Source organism: Hyperolius riggenbachi, chromosome 6 (genome assembly GCF_040937935.1).
Source record: "Hyperolius riggenbachi isolate aHypRig1 chromosome 6, aHypRig1.pri, whole genome shotgun sequence".
In the NCBI taxonomy this organism is placed as follows: Eukaryota; Metazoa; Chordata; class Amphibia; order Anura; family Hyperoliidae; genus Hyperolius; species Hyperolius riggenbachi.
The window spans coordinates 35,261,951-35,274,619 of record NC_090651.1 but is presented as its reverse complement, the minus strand read 5'-3'; the positions used below and the strand labels follow the sequence as shown (position 1 = coordinate 35,274,619).

The window sequence follows — 12,669 nt, the reverse complement described above, 5'->3', positions numbered from 1 at the left end:
TTTAAACAATACTAGTTTCCTGGCTGTCCTGCTGATCCTCTGCCTCTAATACTTTTAGTCATAGACCCTGAACAAGACATTGTCAGATCTGACAAGATTAGCTGCATGCTTGGTTCAGGTGTTCAAACACTACTGCAGCCAAATAGATCAGTGGGGCCGCCAGGCAACTGGTATAGTTTAAAAGGAAATAGAGGTCAGCCTCCATATAACTCACTTCAGTTGCCCTTTAAGCAGCAGCAGTGTAAAGGCAGAAGACTATGGAGTTGATGGGATTCAGTTAATAAGCCAATTCACCAGAATAAAAATCTAAACTTGCAAACATGGAGTTCATCCTCTTGTCTAATGCTTTATTAAAAACAGAATTCCAAATTAGAGCTTTCTCCTACAGCTGCCTCACAGACAGACGGCACAACTACTGCAGAATGGGACTTGTGCTTTAAGGGAAAGCACTTCTGAAATGGATTTACATGCAGTGAAACAAAACCGGTTTTCCAACTAGCATTGCAAATAGACACGCCTCCAACCATCAGGATACTGTGCAATGGAGCAAGGGGGCCAACGGAAGCCTGAAGACCAACCCAACTTGCTTGTCAGTCTATCGACTTAGAGAGAATGTTCATTGGCTACCGCCAAACTCTCTGTAGTGCCCAGATAGGCACATACTGAGGATTGCTAACTAGTTCTCCTTCACTGGTGCAGACCTGAGCCACAGCAAACCTTTACATGCTTTTAGTATTTCTGTGAACTGCCTTGCAAACTATGCAGCACGTTTACAGAATATGTACTGGTAACAGGTGAGCAGCTACTGAACCACACGACAAATGTGGTTGACTGATGATTTGCCGTGACTTGCAACTTGTAAGAATCATTTGAGGATAGAAACGTCAACACGATGTTGATCATTCTGAACTGCATGCAAACATTATGCAGCTTGAAATTGGACCCATCACATGCACTTCCTGTTGATTTTGATTATTTGTTCTAAGCTACATACAATTTGAATTAAAACTTGCATTCATAGCATCTTAACCATTTCTGTTCAGTGAATGCAATTCTAGCAGCTACCCATGGCTGGGGCTATGTAGGACCTCTCATAGGTAAAAATCAATACTTCTGACCACTAATGAGCTCATTCTAAAAAGGTGCCCATTAGCGGCACAATATTTTCATCAGATACAATCTTTCAACGTAATATTTACGATCAAATTGTACAGAAACCAGTGCAATGTTAGGTGAAAGTCGTTGTGAAACTATTGTTTGGTCGATTAGAACACACAATGTAATCGATCCAAAAGTTGGATTTTACAATCCTATCTGAAGAGAGAAAATGCCCTAACTGACCCATGTATGGGAACAATCGATAATTACCTTCCAATTACTAACGATCGTAAAACATGAGTCGAAACATCACATCCAATGAAATAATTGTACCGTTAAACTTCAGCTTGTTTGATAAGCATTGTGAATATAATAGGGCACATTTATAGGACTGTGATATGAACGTCTAGATATCCCCTTCTCCAGCCTATCGGATAGACTAATACAGCAGCTCCAAGCAGCAGAGCGACATACTGCGCTTCCGTACATCACCTAGCTCGAGATATACTGTCACATGACTTGGCCGCAGCCCACCAGCAGGCTGCCCCAGCTAAAAAACTCTGCACTTCAATACTTGCTAAACTATTCAGAAGCCTTATTGATATTTAAATTCATCAAAAAAGAGTCGGCATAAAATGCTCTATGCAGATTTAAGGCGATGATATTTCTCAAAACACTATTCCCTGAGAGAAACATCAGAACGTACCACGTCAGGTACGTCACACAGACAAGACGGGACAGACCAAGAAGCGACACCGGACTCCATATAGGATCGGATGGGTAGATTAGCAGATGCTTTCAGTGCCGCCGACGGACACAAACCATAACATAGGCGGGGCAGTGAACGCTACAGCAGGAGAACAGAGCCCAATGAGGGCGGCTAGGCGTAATAAATTAAAAACACAGAACACATAAGGAACAAGGCCACAGGCCGGCGTGTGCATGTTATGTGTGATCTTGTTTCCAGAACATTCCATTCACAGGTCGCTGCTGTCCGAATTCGTTCTTACATTGCTGGAACAAAACAAAGACAAGAGAATTAGGATGTTGTATTAAAGAGGAGCTGTTAGGTATAAGGTCTCAGAGAAAATAAACACATATATCAGTAGCTAAAGATTGGCTGTACTTACATTACATATGCATTTCACTGTCCACGTTTGGATTTCACAGAATTTGTATATAGTATATGCAGAGATAGATGCTCCTGACAGCTCATGGCAGGCTCCATGTTTTTCTGTCAAATGTGTCGTCATGTCCTGCCTGCTTCCTGATCACAGAACAGCTCGTACTGAATAACACAGTGTGCAGTGAATATTAATGAGCCATGTGGCTAGGAACAATAGCTGACTCCTGCAGTGTACTCTGCCCGAGATTTATCAGTGCTACGCGCTGGACTGATTACAAGCTGCTGTAACGTCTCATTAGCAGCCGAGGGGAGGGCCCCAGAATGCTTTGCAGTATAGTATGCGGCTTGCGTCCTCTTGGGTCTAATTAGCTTTGCTGATAAGCACACATCAAAGGTAAGAGAGATTTTTATCTTCACTAATGCCTTTTTGGCTTCCTTCTAAACTGTTTAACACAGGAGAATAGAGGTTTAAATTAGCTTCTGCAGCCTGCCAGTTACTCTTTAATGAAGCAACAAACATTCAAAGAGTAATACATCAAGATGTATGTATAAAAAAGGCACACATTTAAAGGAGGACTCCACTTATTTAAAGCAAAACTGAAGAAAAAAAAAAAAAAAAAAAAAAAAAGGATCCAATTCCCCCAGCTTTTGACCGTCCGATCCAATAGTTGCAATCAATCAGAAACGATCATTCAGACCTACCGATGGAGGGGAAAATGATATGCAATCCAATCAGACTGACAGACTTTTTAGAAATTGGAATTGACGGATCAATCGATAGAACGATCATTCGTCAGCAATAGGTACCATTAAGAGTACCTGATCGAATTGAGTTAATGGGCATCTTTAGACACATTTTGGTTACATGTATCTGATGGCAATTTTCCAGCTCCCACACAGACAAATCCTGAACTACCGATCTTTTTAGATACGGAGATGTAGCTTTCTTAGTCACAGGTGATTCATTACCCATAACTAGTTATTCATGAGAGATTCTGTTGTACTGGTCCAAGCCTTATCCCATAGAGCCATATCAATCCCTGCCATGTACTGATGAGTTCCAACAGTCCAAAACAGGCTGTCTGCATGTTGGGTTGATGTGGCTCTGTAAAATATAAAGCTATAGGCTTGCTACACACCAGTGGTTCTGGATGTAAGGGCTCTTGCACACTACGTGCGTTTCCGATTTTGATGCGATTTTACATTTTTCTGCGGTTCTATTCGTTTTGAAGGGAATTGCAAATCGGATTTGCAGCATGCCCGAGTCTGGCTTCAGGGGCATAAAGAGATCATTTGCATATTCAGGAGTGATGCATTATGGGAAACCACTCATAGCTGAATTATCGCACGTAGCGTTGGTCATACCCAGTAGCTACGCAGAACCACATCGGGCTTCCTGTGGCCGAGGAGGGGGGGTGTTAAACTACCCAATGCATCCACGTTAAAATGATGCGCTCCATTCGCATCCCACGTCACGTTCCACGCTTCCTCCAAATCGGAAGAAGGTAGTATGGGAGTGATGTGGAACATGAACGGAACGCATAGTCTTAAACCTGGTACACACCATGCAATTTCCCATCAGATAGATGGGTCGAATAGATAATTTCCGACAGGTCAGATCGTTTCTGATTGATTTGCATAGGAGTGATCAGAAAAACAAAACAAAAAAACAAAAAAAAAAACCACAAAACAAAAATCGGATCTGCTGGAAATTATCTATCGACCCATCTATCTGATGGGAAATTGTGTACCAGGCATAAGGCGGATGCATTGGGTAAGTTAACCCCTCCTCGGCAGCAGGTAGCCCGATCTCATTTAAATTTCGATTCCGAACAACTAAGTACTCGTAGCTACTCTGTATGATCAATGCTGATCGCAAATATCTTCTGTTTTTATAAGGCAAACTACACTGAGATTGGTTTCTCCCAGTGTTTGGTTCACTTTTTGTAAGTAATGAAACAGCTCCACCTGGTGGATATCAAAGCTACAGCATTTCTCAGCAGTCCGGGAACAATAAATAGGAATATTTCTAAAGTAATGGATCAGTGAGCTCAACATGTAAATCATCTTATAACCAAAGCTGGATTTCATCTTAGCAAACGCTCTGAGTAATGGGGACTGTTCAGTGGGGCAGATTTATCAAAACAGATTTAGCCGGTACAAATAGATTTTATTTATGGTTATCAATTTATTATTATTGACCAGTGCAAGAAGCAATAAGACATAGCTGGTGTAAAACTAGAGCAGCTTTATAAATCATCATCCAACATTCTGATTGAGCAGCAGCTTCGCCTCAGCACTTGATTTGCTACAATTCTGGCTTTTTTGTTTGTAGCTGGGTACATATTATGCAATTTTCACTTCAGATCGGGTTTCTGATAGACAATGAAAAACAATAGTGCAATATTTGGGGAACAATCAGGTCTGGGACTTACAGCTCAGGAGCCTATGGGCACATAAGCCCCGACACCCCAAACCCCGCCCCTTAAAGAGAAACTCCGACCAAGAATTGAACTTTATCCCAATCAGTAACTGATACCCCTTTTACATGAGAAATCTATTCCTTTTCACAGACTATCAGGGGGCACTGTATGACTGATATTGTGGTGAAACCCCTCCCACAAGAAGCAAGAAAAGTACGTACTCCTGGCAGTTTCCTGTCTGTGAACCTTGCTGCATTGTGGGAAATAGCTGTTTACAGCTGTTTTCAACTGCCAAAAAAAAACAAAACATTCAGCAGCTACATCACCTGCCAACAGTAAAAATGTTCACTGGAATTCTTTTTAACACAGGCCACACATCCCCAGACATTCAGATGTGCTTCTCTTCCCCCCATGCCAGCTATAGGTGCCCCAGTTTAGGTTAGCAGGTATAGCTGCCCCAAGTATAGGTAGCCAGGCATTGGTGCCCCAGTATAGGTTAGCAGGTATAGCTGCCCCAAGTATAGGTAGCCAGGCATTGGTGCCCCAGTATAGGTTAGCAGGTATAGCTGCCCCAAGTATAGGTAGCCAGGCATTGGTGCCCCAGTATAGGTTAGCAGGTATAGCTGCCCCAAGTATAGGTAGCCAGGCATTGGTGCCCCAGTATAGGTTAGCAGGTATAGCTGCCCCAAGTATAGGTAGCCAGGCATTGGTGCCCCAGTATAGGTTAGCAGGTATAGCTGCCCCAAGTATAGGTAGCCAGGCATTGGTGCCTCAGTATAGGTTAGCAGGTATAGCTGTCCCAAGTATAGGTAGCCAGGCATTGGTGCCCCAGTATAGGTTAGCAGGTATAGCTGCCCCAAGTATAGGTAGCCAGGTATACCTGTATCTGTGTAGAGGTGGGGGGGGGGTGCGGTGGGAGGAATGGCTGGGATATACCTGTATCTGTGTAGAGGTGGGGGGGGGGTGCGGTGAGAGGAATGGCTGGGATATACCTGTATCTGTGCAGAGGGGGATGTGCGGTGGGAGGATTGGCTGGGATATACCTGTATCTGTGCAGAGGGGGGTGTGAGGGGGGAGGAATGGCTGGATATACCGGTATCTGTGCAGAGGGGGGTGTGCGGTGGGAGGAATGGCTGGGATATACCTGTATCTGTGCAGAGGGGGATGTGCAGTGGGAGGAATGGCTGGGATATACCTGTATCTGTGCAGAGGGGGATGTGCGGTGGGAGGAATGGCTGGATATACCTGTATCTGTGCAGAGGGGGAGGTGCGGTGAGAGGAATGGCTGGGATATACCTGTATCTGTGCAGAGGGGGATGTGTGATGGGAGGAATGGCCGGATATACCTGTATCTGTGCAGAGGGGGATGTGTGGTGGGAGGAATGGCCGGATATACCTGTATCTGTGCAGAGGGGGATGTGCGGTGGGAGGAATGGCCGGATATACCTGTATCTGTGCAGAGGGGGATGTGCGGTGGGAGGAATGGCTGGGATATACCTGTATCTGTGCAGAGGGGGATGTGCGGTGGGAGGAATGGCCGGATATACCTGTATGTGTGCAGGGGGGGGGGATGTGCGGTGGGAGGAATGGCTGGGGTATACCTGTATCTGTGCAGAGGGGGATGTGCGGTGGGAGGAATGGCTGGGATATACCTGTATCTGTGCAGTGGGAGATGTGCGGTGGGAGGAATGGCCGGATATACCTGTATGTGTGCAGAGGGGGGGATGTGCGGTGGGAGGAATGGCTGGGGTATACCTGTATCTGTGCAGAGGGGGATGTGCGGTGGGAGGAATGGCTGGGATATACCTGTATCTGTGCAGTGGGGGATGTGCGGTGGGAGGAATGGCCGGATATACCTGTATCTGTGTAGAGGGGGATGTGCGGTGGGAGGAATGGCTGGATATACCTGTATGTGTGCAGAGGGAGATGTGCGGTGGGAGGAATGGCTGGGATATACCTGTATCTGTGCAGAGGCGGATGTGCGGTGGGAGGAATGGCTGGGATATACCTGTATCTGTGCAGAGGGGGATGTGCGGTGGGAGGAATGGCTGGGATATACCTGTATCTGTGCAGAGGGGGATGTGCGGTGGGAGGAATGGCTGGATATACCTGTATCTGTGCAGAGGGGGATGTGCGGTGGGAGGAATGGCCGGATATACCTGTATCTGTGCAGAGGCGGATGTGCGGTGGGAGGAATGGCTGGGATATACCTGTATCTGTGCAGTGGGGGATGTGCGGTGGGAGGAATGGCCAGATATACCTGTATCTGTGCAGAGGGGGATGTGAGGTGGGAGGAATGGCCGGATATACCTGTATCTGTGCAGAGGGGGATGTGCGGTGGGAGGAATGGCTGGGATATACCTGTATCTGTGCAGAGGGGGAGGTGCGGTGGGAGGAATGGCTGGGATATACCTGTATCTGTGCAGAGGGGGATGTGTGATGGGAGGAATGGCCGGATATACCTGTATCTGTGCAGAGGGGGATGTGTGGTGGGAGGAATGGCCGGATATACCTGTGTCTGTGCAGAGGGGGATGTGCGGTGGGAGGAATGGCCGGATATACCTGTATCTGTGCAGAGGGGGATGTGCGGTGGGAGGAATGGCTGGGATATACCTGTATCTGTGCAGAGGGGGATGTGCGGTGGAAGGAATGGCTGGGATATACCTGTACCTGTGCAGAGGGGGATGTGCGGTGGGAGGAATGGCTGGGATATACCTGTATCTGTGCAGAGGGGGATGTGTGGTGGGAGGAATGGCCGGATATACCTGTATCTGTGCAGAGGGGGATGTGCGGTGGAAGGAATGGCTGGGATATACCTGTACCTGTGCAGAGGGGGATGTGCGGTGGGAGGAATGGCTGGGATATACCTGTATCTGTGCAGAGGGGGATGTGCGATGGGAGGAATGGCTGGCAGTGATTTCCCGATGATTCTTGTCACATCGCCTGGAGGTGTTGAATGACGTTTCGTTTGAGGAGACTTGGCTTGGATATTTTGGGATTCTTGCTCAGGGCCTAAAATGTGACAAGACAAACATGAGAATAATCTACAGAAGTGCGACATCATGACAGCCACCGAGAACAAAGATTGCTGGTCAACTACAAGTCATTTTTATCACCGTCAAGGTTACTCCGCATCAAAGGTGTTACAGAGCTCCAGCAACAAGCCATAGTCGCTAAGGGCTGGTTCAGACAGGCCACTGCCAGCGGAGGTGCATGGTGTTGAGCGCCGGGATCAACTGTGTCCCGCATTGAAGGAAATGGATGCATTATTCTCAATGTAGGTCCGGATTTACATCACTGGAGTCTATAGACACAGATGTCCTGGCACCCTAGACTTCATCCTCCATGAATTTACAAACCAACGCCAAACCACACTACAAGCGTGCTGGCTGACCCAGCTGTCACTTCTCCCTTACCAGTTATAGGTATTAGGTAGCCAGAGGTACCCTCAATATTAAGCAGCTATAGGTGCTGCAAAGTATTCGGTAGCTAGAGGTGCCCCAACTGCAGGGAGATCTGGTCAGTGGAATGCAGAGACCTGGGTGGGTAACCACTCATTTACACTCCGTTCAGGACTAGTGATGGGCTCACAAGTAGTAACGACTAGTTACCTACGCAAATTCATGATTCAAATGAGGCTTAATTGCCTCAGCTGTGTGCATTGGAGACGGAGGGGGGGGCTCCTTGCCATTTTATGAAGCAGAAGTTCCAGTATTAACTCCAGTAATTTGAAACCATTAAGCCCTATATTTGCCATTAGTTTCATGCTGCGTTTAATGCTTTTGGCCATAGATGAGATCGGAGTTTCATACTACTTTAAAAATTAGCGTTCCTATGTTTAAACAGCAGCTTTACTGGCTCACCAAAACTCTAGGAAATGTTCAAAAATTCAGTATCATTTGGGCAAGACTTGCCATAGTTAGTCCAACATCTTCCATTGCACTATACAAACATAAGATTGTACACAGTTCTATATAAAAAAAAAAAAAAAAAAAAAAAAAAAAAAAAAAAAAAAAAAAAAATCGGCAAATCTAGTAAGACCTACTAGGTGCCTGGGTCATATCAGATCATAGTAAGGCCAGATCAAAAAGTTGTTATAATTTAAGAAGGCCTCAGTTATTTGGACTGAGTTAGTCAAAAAGGCTTGGGAAGCAGACCTGCCCTTTAAGGGGATTTTCTCTTAGAGAGAAAATCTGCAGTTCTGTCAGCAGAACCAGAACATACCAAGAAGCTGTTCTATGGACAAGGCCGCAGGTCTCCCTGACCTGGGCATGTACGCCACTAGAACAATAAACATCAGCCATATTTACTAAAACACCACATTCTGGTATGTATGTCAAAAGCCGCATTGAATATTAATCGAGTAGGTGTGTATGATGACACCACGAGTGGGTCTACCAATAGTCTGATTTAGGGGATGGCGAAGATGATGTCATATTTAACTCTTTTCTAGTCGGTATTAAAGCCCGAGTGAGCGATGGGAGCTCACTCTGCTTCTTACTTTCACACTAGCTCTCAATGCTGACTGGAACCTCTAAGTAGTTTTCATCCTATATGTAATCTTATATAATGTATGCTGTACATAGGTAGTCTAGTGTAACGTAGGTTAGAAAGAAGGTACCTGATTGACTTCAGCAGGAAGTTTAATCAAGAAGCTTGTAACGCAACATGAAGATTGGCGTGGCTAGGATATGATGAACTGTATCTATCTGTATTTCTGTTTCCTGAATAAATAACGTGTATATTGAAGAAGCCTGAGAAAGTCTATCTCCTGCTTGCTGTGTTGAGAGTCAAGTTATCTCACAGTCCGTGAGACGCAACTATAAGAAGTTGCTGGTGTCGAAAAAAGGTGATTAGAACAGTTTATAACAAAAGTTAGGAAAATGGCAGTTATTTAAAGAGTCACTGAAGAGTAAAAAAAAATGTTATATGATTTGCATGTGTAGTACAGCTAAGAAATGAAACAATATTAGACTCCTATCTCTGCTACTAATGTTTTCAGTACAGGAAGAGTTAAGAAATTCCAGTCATCTATGCAAAAGAGCCACGGAGCTCCACCACTTTCAAAGTCGCAGAGAGCTCTGTCTTCTGAAGCTTGTTATCACAACTGTCAGTCACTGTATCTTTTTCTCAGCAGAGGACAGGTCAATAGTTCACTGGCCTGCTCTGTAAAAATATTTAGAATGTCAAGTCCTGTGTAAACTGCAACTATGACAGAATGATGCAAGGTTATAAAACACACTATATAACTGAAAATAAAAAAAATTGAATATTTTCTTTGCTACTAATGCTCTAGTAATTATCCGTACTACACAACCAATTCATTATATCACTCTATTTCGCTTCAGTGTCTTTACGTGTATAGCAACTGCAGTGCAAAGGGTGTGTAAGAAATCCAGTGCTACCTAGATGATAAAAAAAAAAATGGGAATTGTAGCACGCCGCATATATGACTAGATCTTCACTGCTCTGCAACCCTTACAAATCATAGTGAAGCGTAGGAGTCGGTAAGTTGTATACAAGATAGTGCAGCTCAAACAAAGCTATGCTTACGCCAAACATCCAATCGAGTGTGGAAGAGACCTCACATTTTAAGTACACCTGAGATGGTGTAAAAGAAATAAAATTGTAAATTACTTGTGCCTTCGTCCAGCCCCCTACAGGCTGATTGGACCCTCGCCCTCTTCCCCCGCCTGGATCCTCTGCAATTTGCCCTGGAAAATCCTCTGGCTGGGGCAAGTCGGCGCAGTCCGGCCCTGCGAGCTCCCCCATCACGCTCCTGTAGCCGGAAGTGTACTGTGCAGGCGCATAACACTCCCAGCCTTAGAAGAAGTGTGGCGGGGCGCGTGCGTGGCCAGGCCGCACATGCTCAGCACGCCCCAGAACCAAGGATATTATGGGGCGAATTGCAGAGGATCCAGGAGGCTCAGGTGGATAGTAAGGGAGAGATCAGCCTGGAGGAAGCCGCAGGTATTTATAATTTGTTTCTTTTACACCATAGCTGGTACACTTTAAGGGGGCGCTATGATGAAAAACTGTAAATGTAAAATACATGTGTACACAAAAAGATGCACATTGATCCCGCAGTAAAATGTACTGTAAATTACGCCATTATTTACAGGAAGCGTTTTTAATGTAATGGTTCTTACCTGTCACAGACAGGTTTTGGACCAATCTCCTTATGGGCGAACATACACACACACTTTTTTTTTTTTAAAAGCACTCCATAGCAACGATCTCTACAAAGCCTACTTGTTTACATAGTATATTGGTAGTTGTTCTGAGCAACTGTTGTTCATTAAGTGCATTTGAAGATAAAGAAAGCCTAAGAATCCACCATCAGGAGATGGAATAGATAAAAACCTGCCAGTAAGCAGTTAGAACCATCAAAACAAAAGGATTAAACGAAGGTGAGCATTGCTGTGTGTGGACACCACTAGGCTAGGAATGTGAACATTGCTGTGTGTGGACACCACCAGGCATGGAATGTGAGCATTGCTGTGTGTGGACACCACTAGGCTAGGCTTGTGAACACTGCTGTGTGTGGGCACCACTAGGCTAGGAATGTGAACATTGCTCTGTGTGGACACCACCAGGCTAGGAATGTGAGCATTGCTGTGTGTGGACACCACCAGGCTAGGAATGTGAGCATTGCTCTGTGTGGACACCACCAGGCTAGGAATGTGAACATTGCTGTGTGTGGGCACCACTAGGCTAGGAATGTGAGCATTGCTGTGTGTGGACACCACCAGGCTAGGAATGTGAACATTGCTGTGTGTGGACACCACCAGGCTAGGCTTGTGAACATTGCTGTGTCTGGGCACCACCAGGCTAGGAATGTGAACATTGCTGTGTGTAGACACCACCAGGCTAGGAATGTGAGCATTGCTGTGTGTGGACACCACCAGGCATGGAATGTGAGCATTGCTGTGTGTGGACACCACCAGGCTAGGCTTGTGAACATTGCTGTGTGGGGGCACCACTAGGCTAGGAATGTGAACATTGCTGTGTGTGGACACCACCAGGCTAGGCTTGTGAACATTGCTGTGTGTGGGCACCACTAGGCTAGGAATGTGAACATTGCTGTGTGTGGACACCACCAGGCTAGGAATGTGAACATTGCTGTGTGTGGACACCACCAGGCTAGGCTTGTGAACATTGCTGTGTCTGGGCACCACCAGGCTAGGAATGTGAACATTGCTGTGTGTGGACACCACTAGGCTAGGCATGTGAACATTGCTGTGTGGACACCACTAGGCTAGGCTTGTGAACATTGCTGTGTGTGGGCACTACTAGGCTAGGAATGTGAACATTGCTGTGTGTGGACACCACTAGGCTAGGAATGTGAGCATTGCTGTGTGTGGACACCACTAGGCTAGGAATGTGAGCATTGCTGTGTGTGGACACCACCAGGCTAGGAATGTGAACATTGCTGTGTGTGGACACCCCTAGGCTAGGAATGTGAGCATTGCTGTGTGTGGACACCACCCGGCTAGGAATGTGAACATTGCTGTGTGTTGACACCACTAGGCTAGGAATGTGAGCATTGCTGTGTGTGGACACCACCAGGCTAGGAATGTGAACATTTCTGTGTGTGGACACCACCAGGCTAGGAAGGTGAACACTGCTGTGTGTGGACACCACCAGGCTAGGAATGTGAGCATTGCTGTGTGTGGACACCACTAGGCTAGGAATGTGAGCATTGCTGTGTGTGGACACCACCAGGCTAGGAATGTGAGCATTGCTGTGTGTGGACACCACTAGGCTAGGAATGTGAACATTGCTGTGTGTGGACACCACTAGGCTAGGCATGTGAACATTGCCGTGTGTGGACACCACTAGGCTAGGAATGTGAATATTGCCGTTTGTGGACACCACTAGGCTAGGAATGTGAGCATTGCTGTGTGTGGGCACCACTAGGCTAGGAATGTGAACATTGCCGTGTGTGGACACCACTAGGCTAGGAATGTAAGCATTGCTGTGTGTGGACACCACTAGGCTAGGAATGTGAACATTGCCGTG

At 46.0% G+C, this 12,669-nt stretch overlaps 1 protein-coding gene across 5 annotated transcripts in view; it reads right to left on the bottom strand.

The window, feature by feature from the left end:
• Positions 1-326: 326 nt before the first annotated feature.
• The window catches only part of SSX2IP (SSX family member 2 interacting protein), a 57,528-nt gene continuing 45,185 nt past the window's right edge, over positions 327-12,669 (bottom strand). For all 5 annotated transcript variants that reach the window (XM_068239127.1, XM_068239130.1, XM_068239131.1 and 2 more), the window contains 2 exons: positions 7,515-7,659; positions 327-2,112 (listed from right to left, as the gene is read on the bottom strand). In XM_068239127.1, coding sequence (XP_068095228.1) covers positions 2,076-2,112; positions 7,515-7,659 — 182 coding nt within the window. In that variant the 3' untranslated portion in view covers positions 327-2,075. The remainder of the gene's footprint in view (positions 2,113-7,514; positions 7,660-12,669) is intronic.